General features: G+C 38.2%; 1 protein-coding gene across 9 annotated transcripts in view; it reads right to left on the reverse strand.

Moving 5' to 3' along the window:
• dachd (dachshund d) overlaps positions 1-18,709 on the reverse strand; it is a 593,865-nt gene that overhangs the window by 68,947 nt on the left and 506,209 nt on the right. The window contains exon 10 of one of the 9 annotated variants that reach the window (XM_043691365.1): positions 4,601-5,452. The exons of 6 other annotated variants lie outside the window; for them this stretch is intronic. In XM_043691365.1, coding sequence (XP_043547300.1) covers positions 5,436-5,452 — 17 coding nt within the window. In that variant the 3' untranslated portion in view covers positions 4,601-5,435. Of the gene's footprint in view, positions 1-4,600; positions 5,453-7,172; positions 7,497-10,230; positions 10,462-18,709 lie in introns of those variants that run through there. 2 more of the 9 variants (XM_043691364.1, XM_043691363.1) reach the window with 2 other exon arrangements.

Below are 18,709 nucleotides of genomic sequence, written 5' to 3' on the forward strand. Positions count from 1 at the left end.
AGTCCTTATTTATGACTGTCTTCACAAATAAAGTAGATTTAACAATGCTTCTCTTCTATGCTTTGACGTTTTTGCATTAGTCCACCCATCCTTTCCCAATGCCCACCTCCCTTGAATTTGTAATCTCATGCTGTTAAAGAAATACAAAATATGCACCCAACAAAGTGGGATATGGATTGTAAATGCTAACCGATACAGTCTTTAAGGAAATGAAACATTGGGAACAGAATAAGCCACCAGGCCTTTGTAACATCATCAAAATAACACGTTTGATGCTCTCAGTTGACAGGATATGCTTTAGGGTGTGAATATAGGGAGTTGGTCGTGGTGAAGAAGTTGAACAGGTATTTTGTGTCTCTCTTCACTAGAGAAGTCTTTGACAACTTCCCAAAGATATATGAAAATCAAGAGACAAATTGGAGTGAGAAACGTAGGACAATCACCACCACCACCAGAGAAAAGGTATTGGGAATGCTATTCTACCAAAAGTTTGACAAGGGATGGTTATGTAAATTGATGTTTCTGAACGAGTGAAAGTTCATGTTTCATTAAGCTCCACCCAATCTAATTAAGTCACAGTCTTTGGGTGATGACAGCTGAGTACATGTGCAGCTTCTGAGAGTCCTTGGTGATTATGCATGACCAGTAATGTAAGCTGTACCTATTGTTATTATACAACAAACTACCTTGTCATCCAAGACAGTGCCTCGCCTGTTAAGACTCACCAGTGATAATTAAAAAAGCCAAAACACAACATTGAGAAAGGAGGATTGGTGACAGTGAATTAGTCAAACCAGAATATCACATGCTGGCAGCAGTGGTGGTACCCGAATATGTGACATGACGCTAACAGTAATATTGTGAAGATGTCCATAGCCCCATGAAATGATAGCCATCAGGACTGAATGGCCTGTATCTTAAGGACTTAAAAGAAGTGATTGCTGAGATAATAAAATCTTACAAACTTTCTTAGATTCTGGAAAGGCTTGAGAAAAATAGAAAATAACCAATGTAATATCTTGATTCAAGAAATGAGGAAAACAAAAAGCAAGAAACTGGAGGATAATGAACTTTACATCAGCCAAAGAAAAATTGCTAGAATTCATTATCAAGATGAGTTCCAACAGGAATCTTAGAAAATCATAATGTGATCATGCAGACCAAAACATGTTTAACAAATCTATTATAGTGCATTGAGGAAGTAACAAAGTGCTAAAGCAACATCTGGAGGTGTAGTCTACATGGATTTCCAAAAGGCATTTAATAAGGTGAAACAAACAGTAAAACATAGTGTAAGAAGAGGGTAAAATACAAGCATAGATAAATGATTGGTTCTCTAACAGGAAATAGAGTCAGACTAAATGTCCACTTTTATATTTGTAAGCTTTAACTGACATCAGTGTTGACTATTTACAAATTATATGAGTGACTTTGGTGAAGGACGATAAATATATTTGCTGATTATTTTAGATTAGATTCCCTACAGTATGGAAACAGATCTTCTGAAGAGTAACCCACCCAGACCCCAGTCCCCACATTTACCCCTATCTAATGCACCTAACACTATGGGAAATTTATCATGGCCAATTCACCTGACCTGCACATCTTTGGACAGTGGGAGGAAAAACCCACACAGACACGGGGAGAATGTGCAAACTCCACACAAACAGTCAGCCGAAGCCGGAATCGAACCCAGTTCCTGGCACTGTGAGGCAGCAGTGCCAACCACTGAGCTCCTGTGCCCATCCGCTGATTAATCAAGATGGTTATGATGTAGGAGGTAAAGTTATATATACCAGATTAAGTAATTTGGTATAAGAAAATGGTTAATGAACTATAATGTGGGAAATGTTCATGTTTCATTTTCGCAGGGAGAATAGAAAAGCTGTTCATTATTTATATGGAAAGAGATTGCTGAATATCATGGTACAGAGGGATCTGAGCATCATAGTTACAAAAAGTATGCAGGTGGAGCAAGTGATAAGGAAGTCAAATGGATTGCTGATGCTTATTGCAAGGGAAATGAACAAAAAAAGCACAGAACTTTACCACAACTGTATAGAGCATTGGTGATATCATATCTGAAATGACAGGTACAGTTTTTGTTTACTTAAATAAAATGTAACTGTCTGTGATAATCCCAGTGGACTCATTACTAATTAATCTTCCTGTGGAGTTTGTTGAGTATGAGTTCTCTTGGTAATGTGCATTGGACTGACGAGCTAGAACTTATCACCTGAGCCCTATATAGACTCAGGGGTGCTGTTGTGGCACAGTGATAGTGTCCCTACCCATGGGCCAAGAGGCTCTGGTTCAAGTCCCACCTGCTCCGGAAGTGTGTCATACATCTCTGAACAGGATGAATTGAAAATAGCATAAAGCAGACCTGATCACCTTTGGTGGTTTGCATTTCCCTTAACATCAACGATTCCACTGGAATCATGGATAATTTATAGAAGGTGGCTAAAAAGATAGAATAAAAATACCATAGTGATTTTAAAAAAAACTGTTCAGTTGTGTGTGATGCTGGAAATAAAAAAGAAAAAAAAACAGATTCAGGGACAGTCTGCAAAGCTGTCTGCTGTGGGTTGGCGACAGCTTACCATTGCAATAAGTTGTGGCCCTATTTTTGTGTTCAACAACAAATGATGGTCCTTTCCAATCAGGCTTCCTGAGTTATTACTCTGTGTTAGAAGCAGTCCAGTATAAAGTTATTTTGACTCATTTCTGGAATGAAGAGCTTATCTCATGAAGAAAGGTTTGATAGGTTGGAGTATAGAAGATTGAGAGGTGACCTTAATGAAACATACCAGATTCTGTGGTCCAAACAGGGTGAATAACAGAGACTGTTTGTTTTGGAAGGAGACTAGAACAAGTTTAAGAAGAAGAGATCTCCCTTTTAATACGGAGACAAGGATTTCCTTTTCTTCACTGGGTTTTGTTTGTAAATTTCTCTTTCGGAAAAGCAGTGGAGATTGGGCCATTGAATGTACTCAAGGTTGAGTTCACTTGTTTTTTGATGGACAAGCAAGCGAAGGTTATGTGAGCCAGACAGGAAAGAAGGGTTGAGGCCACAACCAAATCAAGCATGATCTTATTGAATGTCAAAGCAACTCAAAGAGCTAAATGGCCTTCTCTTACTCCCACGTCCCTAGCTCCCGTGTACAACACAAATGGGTCATTCTGTTTCAATTCATTCTGGTTTCTGCTGTTGATTATGTTTTCCAAGACTCTACTCCCTGAATACTTCATCAGCATACCCTCTTCCTTATGTGTTTACCTCGTTTTCCTTTAAAGGAATCAATGCTAATGTTTATAGCTAGTAGTTTAAATTACTGTTTTCTGGTAGTCAGTTATGCATTTCCATCATTCTATGAGTGAAGAAATGTATTTTTACTGGATTTATTAGTGACTACCTTGCATTTATTACCCATAACCTTTTACTCCTCATTGATTAAATTAATAACAATTATCAGTAGCCAATATTATTAACTCATATCATTCAATCAGTCACTGAGCTGTTCAAAAGGCATTTCCATTTGTCCTCATTAAGGTTCTGTTTCCCTAAGATATAGGATTACTCTTTGTCTACTGCCAAGTTGTTTTTTCCCTAACATCTATATCTCACTAGTGTTTGTGAGTTCAGCCTATTTTCTCATCGTAATAAAAGATTGAAGTCCCAGAGGCAGGAGTAAGATGTGTAAAATAAAGCAAAGACATTCCAGATGGGACCTGCGGTGGGCAGGACAATGACTCAGATGGAGTCAGAAAAAGTTGCTAAGGACCAGTGATGACCTCTCTGGTCCACTTTAACTCTTACACATGCCAGTGAAGCATTGAATAGATCTCAGCTTTCCTAGGGAAAGATTTTCTGTTTCTGGTAGTGCCCGGTAAGATTTTGGATACACTCTGAAATTCATTATGAAACATTATATGATTCCATTTGACCTTGTGTTGATTTGCAAGTGTGAGTTGCCATTTTTGACTTCAAACACAAGTGTCATCCCTTTAATACACAGAACACAGAATTACACTGACAGAAAGTGTTTGTCATAAATATCAAAACTGAGTTTCATATCAAGTAAGATAAATGTCTGTGAATGATTCTAGAGTAGCTAACATACCTTGGAGTAATTTAGGGATGACAAATGGCTACCTGAGGGTGATTAGAGAGAGAAAAGATAGAATCATGAGAATGTTCGGAGAATAACTAATAATATCTGAGAGTGAATGATGGATAGCTACAAGGAGTTACAAAATGAATAATAGACATCTAATAATAATTACAGAGGGAATAGTAGACTGAGAGTGATTACAGAGGAATAGATAACTACCCTCGATTAAAGCATAATAAATGGATACCTTGGAGTATCTGAGAATGATTTAACAATAACTAATTAACTATAGTAGTGATTCTCAGACATTAGATATTTCAAAGAGTTCAGATGATATCCTAAATCTTCAATTTTTAGCACTTTATAGTTAATCCATGAAATGTCCTTCAGTTTTGATCATTCAATGTAAAAACCATTCCGAGCAGCTTGTCAATGATACATGTCGACATAACAATTATAACACAGTTTTATTAAGTATCAGAAAGCAACACATACTAACATCAGTTATGACTTATTCATCTCAAATGTAAAAATGAAAGGAAGGTTGTTTTCATAGCTATGGAATTCAAGCAAGTCAGGAGTTAAATTAAATGTTGTCGTCTCTTGAAATATATAACATTAAAGTGCTGACGAGGGACAGCCTCAGCAATGATGTGTATCTGAAATACTCCAGAATTTTTTAAACCATATTGCAAATGGCACATGACAAACTGCTGAACACACCACATTCTCTGGATATACCAGGATATAATATGTAAAGAAGAGACACACTTTACATAATAATGAATAGCAAATGGTTGGTTGCACGGGAAATATGAGTAGGGACAAAAAAGATGTTTAATGACCAGGTATATGATTTAAAAAAGATGAACTGCAACCAAAAATATAAAACGCATTGATCGCAAAAGATTATATCACATTCAGAGCCATAAGAAATACATGTAACATTCAAGTTGAACAAAGACTTTTAATATAGGAGGTCCTTTGCCCTGTTGAAATGCAAACCAAAGTTGCTAAATTATTCAATCATTTTGAATTACTTTCCACTGACATACTACTTGAACATTAAAAACAACAGCTATGAGCAAAAGGTATGCTCTATGGAAAACCTGAAACTTCAGAAAGGAAGACAGGGACTGTACAAACTGAGAATAAATGGGATTGCCACAGTAGATAATCATTTTATTGAACAATAAAGTATTAAAGGGCTGTCTTCAAGAATAAGACCAGGAAATGTCACATATTATTTTTATTGCATTGATCTTAACCCTTGTTTCCTTACTTCCCTATGACAGGATGATAGATTTAGTAACATTGACTTCATTGTTTCTGAGTATCTGTAAACAAATGAAAAAGATTTAACAAACATTTTTCATGAGGATCATGCCTTTTTCAATAACTGCAAATCAAATGTATCTATTTCCACAAGCAGGGACCAATCGAGATGCGAGATGTTTCACAACAGCATTTGTATTGGTTTGTGTGTTTGTTGTCATTGATTGGAACAGTATGGAAACATGTTTTTCTTCATAATATTACATAATCAACTAGTGAGAAAGGAAGAAGCAAAAAAGTGCAGCAGTTTATCCAATTTATTGAACTCAGTAGGAAAGATGATTTGCTTATGCACGCAAGAACTTTATGTGTGTGGCACTAAAGCAGTGGAGTGCAGCCATCTATTAAATGGCTCTCATGGCCTCAGTTCTTGAGGTTTCAGTAAAATTATGTAATAGCCAAGAACACCACACTCCATAAAGTCTGTTGCTGGTCATCACAGTAACCTTAGAAAATTAGATTTTTTAAAAAAAAACCTCATCCTTAAAATTAAATGAAAATTGAAGTGAAGTTACAAATATGATTGATGTTGCAATTATATCATCATGATAAAGATAATCCTTCAGTTCTCCTGGCATTTCAAAAAAGAGTAATTTATAAGACAGGAGTGTCCTTTTGATGCTGTTTTATCTGCTGTCTAGTAACACAAATGATTTCCTTTTAACTTTAAGCACAACAGGTGCATATAAACCAATTTATTTGTTCAATTGTCTCTGAACCATTGCACTCAGAAACCCATATGAGTAGCATTTATGTTTGACTAATTTTGGGTACACATTCTCTCCATGACAACATACACAAGGCCAGAGAATTTTTGGCACAAGTTTGTGATATGTTCAGGAACACTTTAGATTAAAGGAGAACAGAGCTGGAGTTTGACTAAAACAAAACCATTTACCAGGACAAAGCTCTGTTCGAATCCTCTGCTGCTTGTGAGCTTGCATCATATAGTCATAGGGATATACAGCATGAAAACAGACCCTTCAGTCCAACTCGTCCATGCCGACCAGATTTCCTAAATTAATCTAGTCCCATTTGCCAGCAATTAGCCCATATTCCTCTCACCCTTCCTATTCATGTAACTATCCAGATGCCTTTTAAATGTTGTAATTGCACCAGCCTCCACTACCTCCCCTGATAACTCATTCCATACATGCACCACTATCTGAGTGAAAAAATTGCCCTTTAGGTCCCTTTTAAATCTTTCCCCTCTCGTCTTAAACTTATGCCCACTAATCTTGGACTCTCCCACCCTGGAAAAGACCTTGTCTATTTACTCTATCTATGGCCCGCATGATTTTATAAACCTCTATAAGGTCACCCCTCCGCCTCCAACACCCCAGGGAAAATAGCCCCAGCTTATTCAGCATCTCCCTGTAGCTTAAATCCTTCAACCCTGGCGACATCCTTGTAAATCTTTTCTGAACCCTTTCAAACATAACACTTTGGGCACTGGCCTACCAATTTATCTGGGAGAAATGTGAACAATAGTATCCTCTATTTGCCTATCAAAAATCCATGTTCCACCTATGACTAATCAAACAGCAAGGCATAACACAAGGCTGATGAGTGTAATCATTGACAGTTAAATAGATCATTGAAGCTGTATTAACACACTTTATACAGATTTAAAACTTGGGAAATTAAATACAAACTAAGAGAATATGTGAAGAATCAGGAGATTGAAAAAGGCATAAAAACATGCCAATGGATAATGGGACAATTTTGGAAGCAACAGAGATGAAATTCAAGCATACCCAAGTGTAAAGTTGTGAAAATTAGATAATAAATAAATAAATAGGCACTTCAACTCTGAACATTTTGCTTCAGGTATTTCTTACAAAAGTGTGGTTTCCAGACACAAAGGAACAGTTTGTAAATGCATATAGGCACACATCATGTTTGCTCTTTCATGATTGTTCATAACTTACACTGTCAGCAGTTATGAAACGATCATTGACAGATGATGTACTGCAATTTTTGTATAATTCGCAACTACACAGCATCTTATCTTTGGTGGGGCTTGCTTTGTCTGTTTTCTTGAATCTGAAAATACATTTGATTGTGATTATATATCTCTTACTCTCTATTTATGTCTGCCTACACAGAAACAGTAACATTTTTAAAACTAATCAATTGTCTGTGGAGCTTTGAGTAGTCCTGAGGGTATAAAAGCCACTATACAAAAGATCAGTTTATTTTTCTCCTTTACTGTTGGATATATAAGTGAACTGATTCATCCATAATCCATATTCACTGACCTGCATCGCCTGTAATTTAACTTCAAAAATTCACAACTTTGTTTTTAAATATCTTCATGGCCTTGCACCTCCCATCTCTGTAACATTACCCAGTCCTACAATCCTCAGAGATTTCTGTGCTCTTCCAATTCTAACCTCTTATAAACACCGGATTTTCAATTGCATAATCATTGAACACTGTGGGTAAAAGTTGCTCATTTAAAATTATTTTCAGTAAGATTCAAGGCACCAAATCCACCATGGCTCAGAATGGCTTTTCACACACAATCTTCTGCTCTTTAAAATTAATTAAAGGACTGGGATCTAGGGTACATGGCTTGCGGAACTGGGCAGACAGGTGGAATGTTTGTTACTGCCAGGCTCTTTTGGTGCTCACACCACCTGGGCCATACTTCAACCCAGATTCAACACAAAAATCCAGGATAGTCCCTGATCATTATCACTGAGGACATGACGCAGAAAAAAGGAAACCTAGCTTTTCACCTCAGAGGGAGGAACCTAGAGGTTTTGATGGATGGTCTGGTGGAGAGGAGGGTAATTCTTTCTTCTGCCGACTATGAATAAGACATACACATTCAGACCACATCCAAAATCTAAATTGAAGCCTAGGTTTTAGCTGTGCCCCAGGTGTAAAGGGATGCCCAGCAATGCAGACAGCAGGTCAATAATCTTCTCCTCCCTACAAAGGTGTCACCATCTTCTTTCCGCTACCTCACTCTCTCTAAGTCTGTCATTGAACATACCTTACATCAAGACTCAGTTCACTACTCTCACTATTGTATGTCAGCATCTACCCTCAATATCTGTCATCCACCTCATTGCCTCAGTTACTCACTCCTCCTGCCCTTTGTGCTTCCTACCCACTCACTGGGGGCACCTCACCTCTCCGGCACCTGTATCCTCACTATCGCCAGCTGCTTGCCTTTTACTCAGCATAAACACATGTGAAGCTAAGATTTGTAAGATGTAAATGTATGAATTGTGTGTGTCCCTTTACAATTTACAACTTACAGAAAATATCATTTGTAGGTGCCTTGGAGCTCCAAAGTGAAATTTGGAATGGCTGAAGTGGTGTCTGAGTTGGCATGAGAGTAGTATTGATAATGTGCTGAAGGTAGTGGTTTGCTGATGATGATTTGGGTAGACAAACGGTTGAAAATAATGCTGGAGTCAAAAAGTGTGGCACTGGAAAAGCACAGCAGGTCAGGCAGCATCCGAGGAGCAGGGGTGTCGCGTTTCGGCCTTAAGCCCTTCATCAGGAATGTGTGTCCATGGAGCATGGAGGGGTGATGTTGAGAAGAAGCTGTTCGATGATGCCCTTCAGTACCCCCAGGTACCTGCTCTAATTTACATGTTAGGAATCTATGCTCTCCAGCTCCTCAATGAGGGAGAGGGGAACAAATAAGCTGAGTTGGAGCTCTATTGAGATGCAAATGCATTGAAAAAAGCTGGTCACCATTCTCTGGTAAAATTCTGAAGTTACCATTAGGCTTGAATAGAAGATGACAAGACATTTCTCATTGTCAAAATTATGATTACTTTCACTTTCTCCATATATTTTCACCTTTCTCACTATTGTTCCTGCCGCACCAGGGTTGGAAATGTTCCATCCTACATTGCTGCCACCTAACCTCTGGTACTCTTTACTTAGCCTCTGTTTCTCTCTAACTCTTCACCTTTCTTCAAGACATTACCTAAAACCCACTGCTTTGACTCCACCTTTGGTTATTTAATCTAAAATCTCTTTAACTAAATCTGTTTAATAACACCCCTGCAAATTACCTCTGTTAAAGATATTATTTAAATACATGTTGTTATTATTGTGGTTATTTTGTCTACTTACTTCATGATCCACTGATTGATTCCTGATTCCCGACAGCTTAATACCGTGTCTGACAGTTTTCCAATAATCCAGCAGAATATGTGTTCAATTCTCAGCAATCTAACCAACTGAACAGCAACCTTACTTAGTTCATGTTCACATTTGCATCTGACCTTCAGAGTTGTAGCTTCGCAATGTCATATTTCTGGTCTCTTCCTGACTCTTTACTGTATTGTAGGTCATCGAAAGTCAAATCTCAAAATCTAGCCATTTATGCAGAGATGGAACAAGTTGCACATTGCAACAATTTTGATTCTGTTTCTAACAAAAAGATTTGTGATCATTGCTTGTAGAATTGCACATAGTGTCACACATTGTACACAAAACAAAACACAGTGGAGATGCCAAGTTGAAGGTACAGATAACTTAGATGCACTGAACTCAATTACCCCTACTTTCCCACAAAACAATTCCATTGGGCTTATAGTTGCTGTGTGGAAATGCACTCAATGCTAATTAACAGAAAGCTTCTTTCCCAAAAGGATGTTTTATTGTCTTTCTTGAAAGACCTTTTCAGTTGAAAATCTATTGCAAAACGTGACCATCTTGTTTCCTGCAGAGTTTTCCCAAAAGCACTTTTTCACGAAAATGTAAGAAAAGCACAGTATTTTCAATTGAATTTATATAGTCATGGGTATGATATAATTATCATTTCTATATGTATTACAGATCAAATTACTTATGAGACATGGAGTCAAAAGTGGGGATTGGTTTCAATCCTTACTCCATGTTGAACTTGTTCGTTTCAAGCCACATTTAAACAGTGTCTCATCACCCCTGCGATCAGGATGTGGGGTAGAGGGAGTGGCTGTGGGTGTAGAGGTGGCAACTGTTACATAGTGAGGATTCTTGACTAACAGATGACTAGCTGAAAAGAGATGATTGAAAAATGCACAAGATCAGAATTACTTTCCAATAAAATAAAAACAAAATACTGCCGATGTTAAAAATCTGAAATATATAAAAAAGCAGAAAGTTCTGGAAAAACTCAGCACTCAGCAAGTCTCACAATAATGTTGGAGAATGAAATGGAATTAACACTGTTTGGTGTGTGTATGTGTGAGTGTGTGTGAGAGAGAGAGAGAGAAAGAGAGAGAGAGAGAGACCACCCCTCATACCAATCCATGGTGTGTTTAGAGTGGTGCCACCAATCCTTTCTACACTGGGACTGGGGGCTGTTTGGTTAACAATGGTAGACAATGAACTATCATTAATGTTAACAAGAGGTGCTTGTGTTAACAATATGATGTAATTCATTGCTTGGTAGCAAATGACATAGTCTTAGTAATGATGTCTAACTAGCCAATTAGAAGCCAGGACAACAGGTATGACTCACTGAGGATTGCAAGTTTGACATCTCAAACCTTCAACCAAGACTGTCACAGCCCAGAATGACAAATGTATTACTTGGATGAAGAACAAGTCTGCTGTGGTCACCCACAGAAACATACAGACGATATATAGGGAGAGAAATTTATACTGAAAATAAGAAATGTATGAGGTAGCAGAATAGGATAACAGAATGGAGCCCAATGTCAGCCATAAGTTGTGCAGTTTCAGTCAACCTACTACCACAAGCTTGTTGCCAAATTAAGTAAGACAAAAATATATCCGACAAGGATACATGAAAGGGACTGGGTAAAATAACTTTTATTCCTCGAAGTACATAGAAATAACAGAATGTTCAGTTCTGAACTATTCAGTTAAAGTATCCCCTGTAAAGCAGAGATTTTCAACCAGCTTATCTAATACTTATTACTGCTTTTATACTTCATCTTTAAATAACCTGAGCTACACATTCTGCCTGGGGCTCAGCAGATCTTACTTGAGACTACACACAAATCCAAATGGCCTGACAGGAAATTGAAAGTATTATCTCTGAAACAAATGAGAACAAGAAAGTCTATGAAAACACTGGCCTATGAAATTTGCATGACAAGTGTAGCTAGCGAATGAGACTGAGACTTAACAAGGCTTAGTTAGAATCAGACAATATCAAGACAGAGTGCAAGTCAATGCTGAAAAGGGTTTCCGATCTAATAACTCACGGAAATTTGTCAAGAAAACCTTCGCTGAATCCCCAGTGAGCCACAGTAACTTTCATTGCATACACTCGTGTGTGTATCAATTTGCTTCCGAGGCTTCTCATAGAGTCGTCCTGTGGTCCTACTAATAGGCAGATCAAGCACTCTCTGCTTCTTATTTCCTCGTTACATGGTTTCTGAAATTTCTAAGAAAATTCCGGAAACACCAGGAGGCCCAAGAAGAGGAAAAGAGGGTGTAATTTGTTCAGCATAAGTAACAGTGTCAAATATCTTGCACCTGTTGTACCACATTGCACTGTAATTTCTCTAACAGAGATGGAGTTCTCAGGTTACAAAGGCTGTGCAATTTTTTTTGTTGTCTTATTTGATTTTAATGTTATCTTTGGAAGCAACAAGTCATTAGTCCAAGATGAACCAAATAACACCGTGGGGAATAAAACAGCAGTCATTGTCAGGTTATAGCTTAAGAGTTTCCAAATGCGAATAGTTCATTCCCAGGATACGGTTAAATGACAAATGTGGTTTCCTATCTTTCTGTATATTGGATCTAATCCTGCATTACCAATCTTAGAAGGCACATTACCCATTTTCATAGATCTTTATTGAATCCATTTTTAAAAAAATGTAATATACGGTTGAATGAAGTCAGGCAGCTTTAACTTAATTCCTAGTAGATCTAACCCCACAGAATAGAAATACCCACAGCTCTAACTCATATGGAAATTGCATGTGTTTCTTGTTTTTACATATTAGCCCAGATTTTGCTTCCAATGGCAAAGAAACAATTTTCAGCAATCACCCTTGCTGAAATCTGCTCAAAGCACTTTCAAGAGCTTGTTAGTAGATTTCTTTTCTGATCCATTGACATGAGATCTTCACAATATGCTGACATGATAAACAAGAGTCCGTTTCTTCAACCAATTAGACTGAAATATGTCTTCTGATCAGATTCGAGAGTGTGGTGTTGGAAAAGCACAGCAGATCAGGCAGCATCCGAGGAGCAGGAGAATCGACACTTTGGGCATAAGGCCTTCATTAAGTGACTACAGAGTCCAAGACAGGACCTATAAGTGGTCTACAGAAAATAAAATAAAAATCTGGAAAATCTAACCATCAAAGGATGAGGGCATTGCAATACTATCGACAGGTTCATATTCTGGAACTGCCTACTAACAGCACTGTGAACATACTTATAAAATATAGACTGCAAGAGTTCAGGTTAATGGCTTATGACATTATCGAGGACAATTAGGGACAGACAACAAATTCTGGCTTGGCCAATGATGTCCATATCTTATGGAATACTAGGATAAATTATAGATGGGATTAAAAGGAAGAGATAACAGTGACTGAAAAATAACATTAGATCCTGCACTAGTTTTATTCTGAGGGTTTGCAGCTCAACAGTTGTAAACTTACTTTGTTTCCGGGCCAGAGAGTTTGTTCAGCAAAAATAATAATTTACTAATCCATTAAAAATTCACTTCCTCCAGAATGCATTTGCTTTAACTTTTTCAACAGAATATCTGAGTTGGTATATCAAAATTTAGACCAATGTAGTCACTTGATGAAGGACTTATGTCCAAAGCGCGATTCCCCTGCTCCTCGATGCTGCCTGACCTGCTGTGCTTTTCCAACACCACATTCTCAAATCTGATCTCCAGCATCTGCAGTCCTCACTTTCTCCTACTTTAGTGCTGAATTCTGTCAGTGAAGTCTGAAACCTAGTTCTCAAAACATTAACTATTTATCTCTCTGCTAGACCTGCAGAGCATTTTTCCAAAACTTTGTTTCTTTCAGATCTCCAGCATTCAAAGTATTTTGCTTTTATGTATTCTTAAAGTTTTCTTCTTTTCATTTGGAACAAAGTAAAAATGTATCTCATCTCAAGTATCAAGGTCTATCTCCTCACTTAACACAAAATGAACCATGCTAACTGGTCAATTGTGATTGGTAACCTTGATTTACCTGAGAAATCAATTAAGGAACTTACATTGGTGCAGATTTAGTCCCAGACACGTGTGTTAAGGTAAAACCAACTTGTAAACCCCTCCCTCCCAACTATAAGGATAGCACTCAGTGGTCATTAACTAACTAACAAATGTGACTTTGAATACTACTCTAAGTGGACAACAGAAGCTACAAGACATGTGACGAGCGGTGCAACTCACCTTGAAATCTACAAGTACATTTGCACTGTCGTTTGAAGAAACTGCACCATTTCCCCCGGATGGTGATTCCACCAGTTAGTGGATTGGAATTCAGATTGGAATACACACAAAAAGATGGGCAACTGTTCAGAAGCCACATGTTCCTGAGCGTCAAGTGTTATAACACTGATACTTAAGTGTCCTTCTATTGTCTATTCTGCAGTAGAACAATACTTTTGACACATCCTATGGCTCAGATTTATCCAGGAGTAGCTGTACCATGCAGACAAGTAAAGGCCATATTTAGCCTGTATCAAGCTAGAAACATATTCAGCAATCCCACATTTGGTTCTCTTTCCTGACTGTTATCCAGAAACTTCCCTTGAAGTGTACGTATGACATCAGCTGAGGAAGAGGACATTTTCACACCCAAATTAGCCTGCCAAGATTTATTATCTTTGAGAATACATGCTGAATATGCACCTGGGCAACTATTACCGATGGGTCTATCAGCTAATAAAGAGAAAACTTCTTTAACACCAAAAGAGAGATGTATAAAATAATACAAAAAATAACTATTCTAAATATTGAACAACTTTTATCCACCTTTAAACAAATGAGTTATTATGGCCAATTAAAGGATAAAGGGAAATCACTCATACTCTCAATGTGTTTTACAAATTTCAGCATTATTGAACATTGGCATAGAAATTCTGATCAGCTTTTGAAATACTATTTCCAAGCTTAATTGAACAAAAGAAATTATACAGTTACACTGAAATCCTTTCTACACTAGACATTTCTGGACAGGATTCTCACGTTACTGAAACAACAGAGACTTTTCCAGGAAATATCACAGTCGGCAGCAGAGAAGATCAGCATGGAAACCACTGCCCTTTTACATCTGTAAGTTCTTTATTCTGTGGTTCAAATGTCTAGCAGTCACTTTGACAGCTACTGTGGAAGGGCAAGTATGTAAAAAGTGAGTGTGGGGGAGGTGGGCTGTAAGGACCAGGTGAGCGGGGAGTTGGGTAGGAATTAGGGTACCAAATGGGAGGGGGGATTGTGGTAACAAGTGGGGAGGCAGGGGGAGGTAGGGTCTCAAGTGACAATGTGGGTAGGATGTCAGATAAAAGGGTCTCTTTTCAAGCTGGATTAAGGGCTTAGGTCAGGGGCATGGTGTAAAGTCTGAGGGTTGGGGGGGTGGTGGGGGGGGGAGCTGTGGAAGGTGATAGGACGTTCTGACTGGCCCAGCAGGGTTGGATCAGTTTGGGCTGTGTGGGGGATATCATGTCAGAGGAAGAGTGATGATTTGGGTTGGGGTATTGGATCGGGTGGATGGGTGCCTGGTCCACCAGCAGACAGTGTCAGAGTTTACGGTCTTGTCATGTTCAGTGGGGGTTAGTGAAGGTTGGGTTGGCTAAAGAGATGAGGATGGGAGAGCTGTCAGGGCAGAAGGGGCTACAGTTGGGGTTGGGGGTTTAAGTATTGAACTAGGGCTGCAGTTACCTGGGAGTTACAGCAGGAATGTAATCTTATAGCTTTTCCTGGGCACTATTAAGGTTAAGTCAGTTGGAATCCTTAGTGTTGGGTGGCATGGTGGCACATTGGTTAGCACTGCTGCCTCATAGTGCCAGGGACCTGGGTTGGATTCCACCCTCAGATGACTGCGCGGAGATTGCATGTACCATCTGTGTCTGTGTGGATTTCCGCCAGGTGCTTCAGTTTCCTCCCACAGTCCAAGTTAGGTGGATTGGCCATGCTACATTTTGCCTTAGTGTTCAAGGATATATCAGTGAGGTGGATTAAGTGTGGGGTTGCAGAGTTAGGTTCAGAGGGTCAGTGCAGACTTGATGGGCTGAATGGCCTCCATCTGATCTGTAGCGTATCTATGATTCTATGACTTATAAAGGATATTATCTGGTGAGTTCCAAATGCAGAATAATCGTCCATAAAAATTTTCAATTTAGAGCTTAAAAATGTGTTGCTGGAAAAGCGCAGCAGGCCAGGCAGCATCAAAGGAACAGGAGAACCGACGTTTCGGGCATAAGCCCTTCTTCAGGAAATTTTCAATTTCCCAAGCAATTCCTCAGACTGTGTTGTGTTGGATAACCACATAGCCCTGACATGTAATACCAGTCTACAACTATCGAGACATCAGAATTTCTGGACAAATATATACTTGACTATGTTATGTGCTGGAAAACTTGTTCATACACTGCATGTTGCCAAAGATAATTCAGCATTCTACAACTCTGCTTCTGCAGGATAACAGAAGTCTGTTTAGGTTTGCTTAATCCAAAGTAAATAACTTCATTTCACTTGCCATCTATGATTAACTATCTCCCATTAGCTTTTAACATGATTTTTAGTTTCCAGAACATCCAACTTAGTCTAATCCAATCAGGAAACGAGTTTAGCTCCAGCTAAGCACAATTTCTTGCCTTATCTTCCACTCTTTCCCAAATTGTCATTTGTCCTATACCAAGGAGCTAAGTTTCTTAATTAGTAGGGAAACAAAATGGTTATTTAAATAAATACCTAGGTCTGATATTAGAGTGAGACTCAATCTTCCCTCTTATGTGAATGTGAAAGTCCCTATTGTACTATTTCAGAAAGGTTTCACTCTAATATTCTGTTCACTATTTATCCCTCAAAATCAGATGATACGATCATTATCACATAGTTGCTTGTGAGAGCTTGCTGTGTGCAGGTTGGCTACTGCACTTCGTACATTACAACAGGGATTTGCACTTTAAAAGTGCTTTAATGGGTTGTGAATGCTTTGGGAAGTCCCATGGTTGTAAACGGTGTCATATAAATGCAAGACATTCTTTCTTTGTAGAAACAATTATTTTGGTCTATTTTCTCCTTTGCCTTGAAGGTATAAACTCCTGCTGACTGGAATGCTCACAATCCTTCGTATCCATATCTACAGAAGTATTCTTCATGAGCAACTCTGACCATAAAGGATATTGCAACCACACCCAATTACATTCACAATCACACATCTATGCTTTCCAGAAGTTAGCAATTGGGAGCAATTAGGAGCAGGAAACCTGGATGATTTCTCTCCTCCCTAGTCCTGAGATGTTGAAGCCAACTGTAATATTTCTTACATTGCCTTGGCTGAGATCGACTAACTCAGCATGGAGCAGAAGTTGGACTTGGGATCATTATGGCACATCAAACAGTGCCTTCAATCACTAGCTTGGAACAGCTACAAATCTGCATTTAATTGGATGAGATACGTTAACCACAAGTAGTGTCAGCCTCCATTAAACAAATAACACTTAAATCATTCTAATTATAGCAAAGTGTTATCAACTAGCTTAAAAATAAGCTGTGAACAGATCATTCCTCTAACTTGTTTTATGTTGTTCATGCTTGGTACGTCTTTGAATGGACAATGGCTTTGTTCCTCTTATGCTTTGGTGGTAAAATGTGCTGACATCTACTCTATAAACAAATTCCGATATTTTGCAATGACTTACGGCAACCAAAAACCAATCTAATGAATACTGCTCAGCATTAACATTACCTATTTTCATTTGGTGACTGAGAAATATTCACTAAATATGACTAAGTGAAAATTTGCTCCCTTTTACTAAAATTCAGTTGATAAATACCAGAACCAAAACAATACAAAAAAATACAAAGTTTTCAGAAGAAGTGTCACTGGACCGAAATATTAACTCTATTTTCTTTTCACAGATGCTGCCTGACATGCTGAGTTGTTCCACCAATTTCTGTTTTCGTTTCTGATTTCCATCATCCACAGTTCTTTCATTTTTTAGTATAGTTTATACCATTTTGTTCACATATATTTGAGATTGTGGAAATACAGGGATATCATTCTGAGGGGACTGTTTGGGTGGAGTTTGTTCATTTTCCCTGTGTCTGCGTGAGTTTTTTCTGGGTGCTCCGGTTTCCTCCCACAGGCCAAAGATGAACAGGTTAGGTGGATGAGTGATGCAAAATGCAAGGTTACAGGGATAGGATAGGAGGGCGAGTCTGGGTTGGATACTCTTCGGAGGATCGGTGTGGACCTGATGGGCCTAATGTCCTGCTTCCATACACTGTAGAGATTCTGTAATTCTATGATAACTACTTTAGCTGATTCATTTCATAATAGGATGGCTGTGCCTGGCTTTTGATTAATGTCCATTTTGCTGTAGATATAGTACTATTTTCATCAGAACAGATTCTACTTCAGTGTAGTACAAATTCAATCTGATACTCCTTCACTTTTCTCAGAGATGCAAAGATAGAGTATTTGGATCAATGCATTATGGAGTTTATTAACTGTCTCCCCTGCTACAATATTATAGAGTGTTGGAAGATCATTGTAACTAATTTAAAGTTGTGCACATTTCATTTGAAGAATTTTGCCATTAACAAATACCTTCTTAGTTCACTCATTCTTCTGAATTCAAAGTGACTCTTCAATACATTTTATTCCCAAATTCACTTATGTCTTGTAAAAGCATATTTCTCAAGAGGGATCAGCATCTCCAATAACTGTACAGGGAAGATCCACTTCCCAACGGGCTGGACTAAATTTATTTCCTCATAGACTCTTCTTTTGTGAGAGTTTCAAATGAATTAGCCATTAGTGCTGACAAAAGAAATAGATATGAACTGTTAAGTGTTCACCAATGGCTTTTGAGAAGTGTTATGCCTCACACACTAAGACAGCTATCCAAATTTGCAAAAGGTCACAAAGGTAGACAAAGTTGTGTTAAGCCGAATGTCATGATCAATCAGTTAGCCCAGTTAGCCCAACACAAAATGGAAAACAATACAAGTTCATGTGTAGTCCAGTTCCATCATTTTTCCCTCTATGTTATTGAGTAGTTTTATGAAATAAAAATGCATCTAAAACTAGCATCAAGAACTAACAATATCTATAAATCGTTAT

The sequence above is a fragment of the Chiloscyllium plagiosum genome, chromosome 6, assembly GCF_004010195.1.
Source record: "Chiloscyllium plagiosum isolate BGI_BamShark_2017 chromosome 6, ASM401019v2, whole genome shotgun sequence".
Taxonomy (NCBI): Eukaryota; Metazoa; Chordata; class Chondrichthyes; order Orectolobiformes; family Hemiscylliidae; genus Chiloscyllium; species Chiloscyllium plagiosum.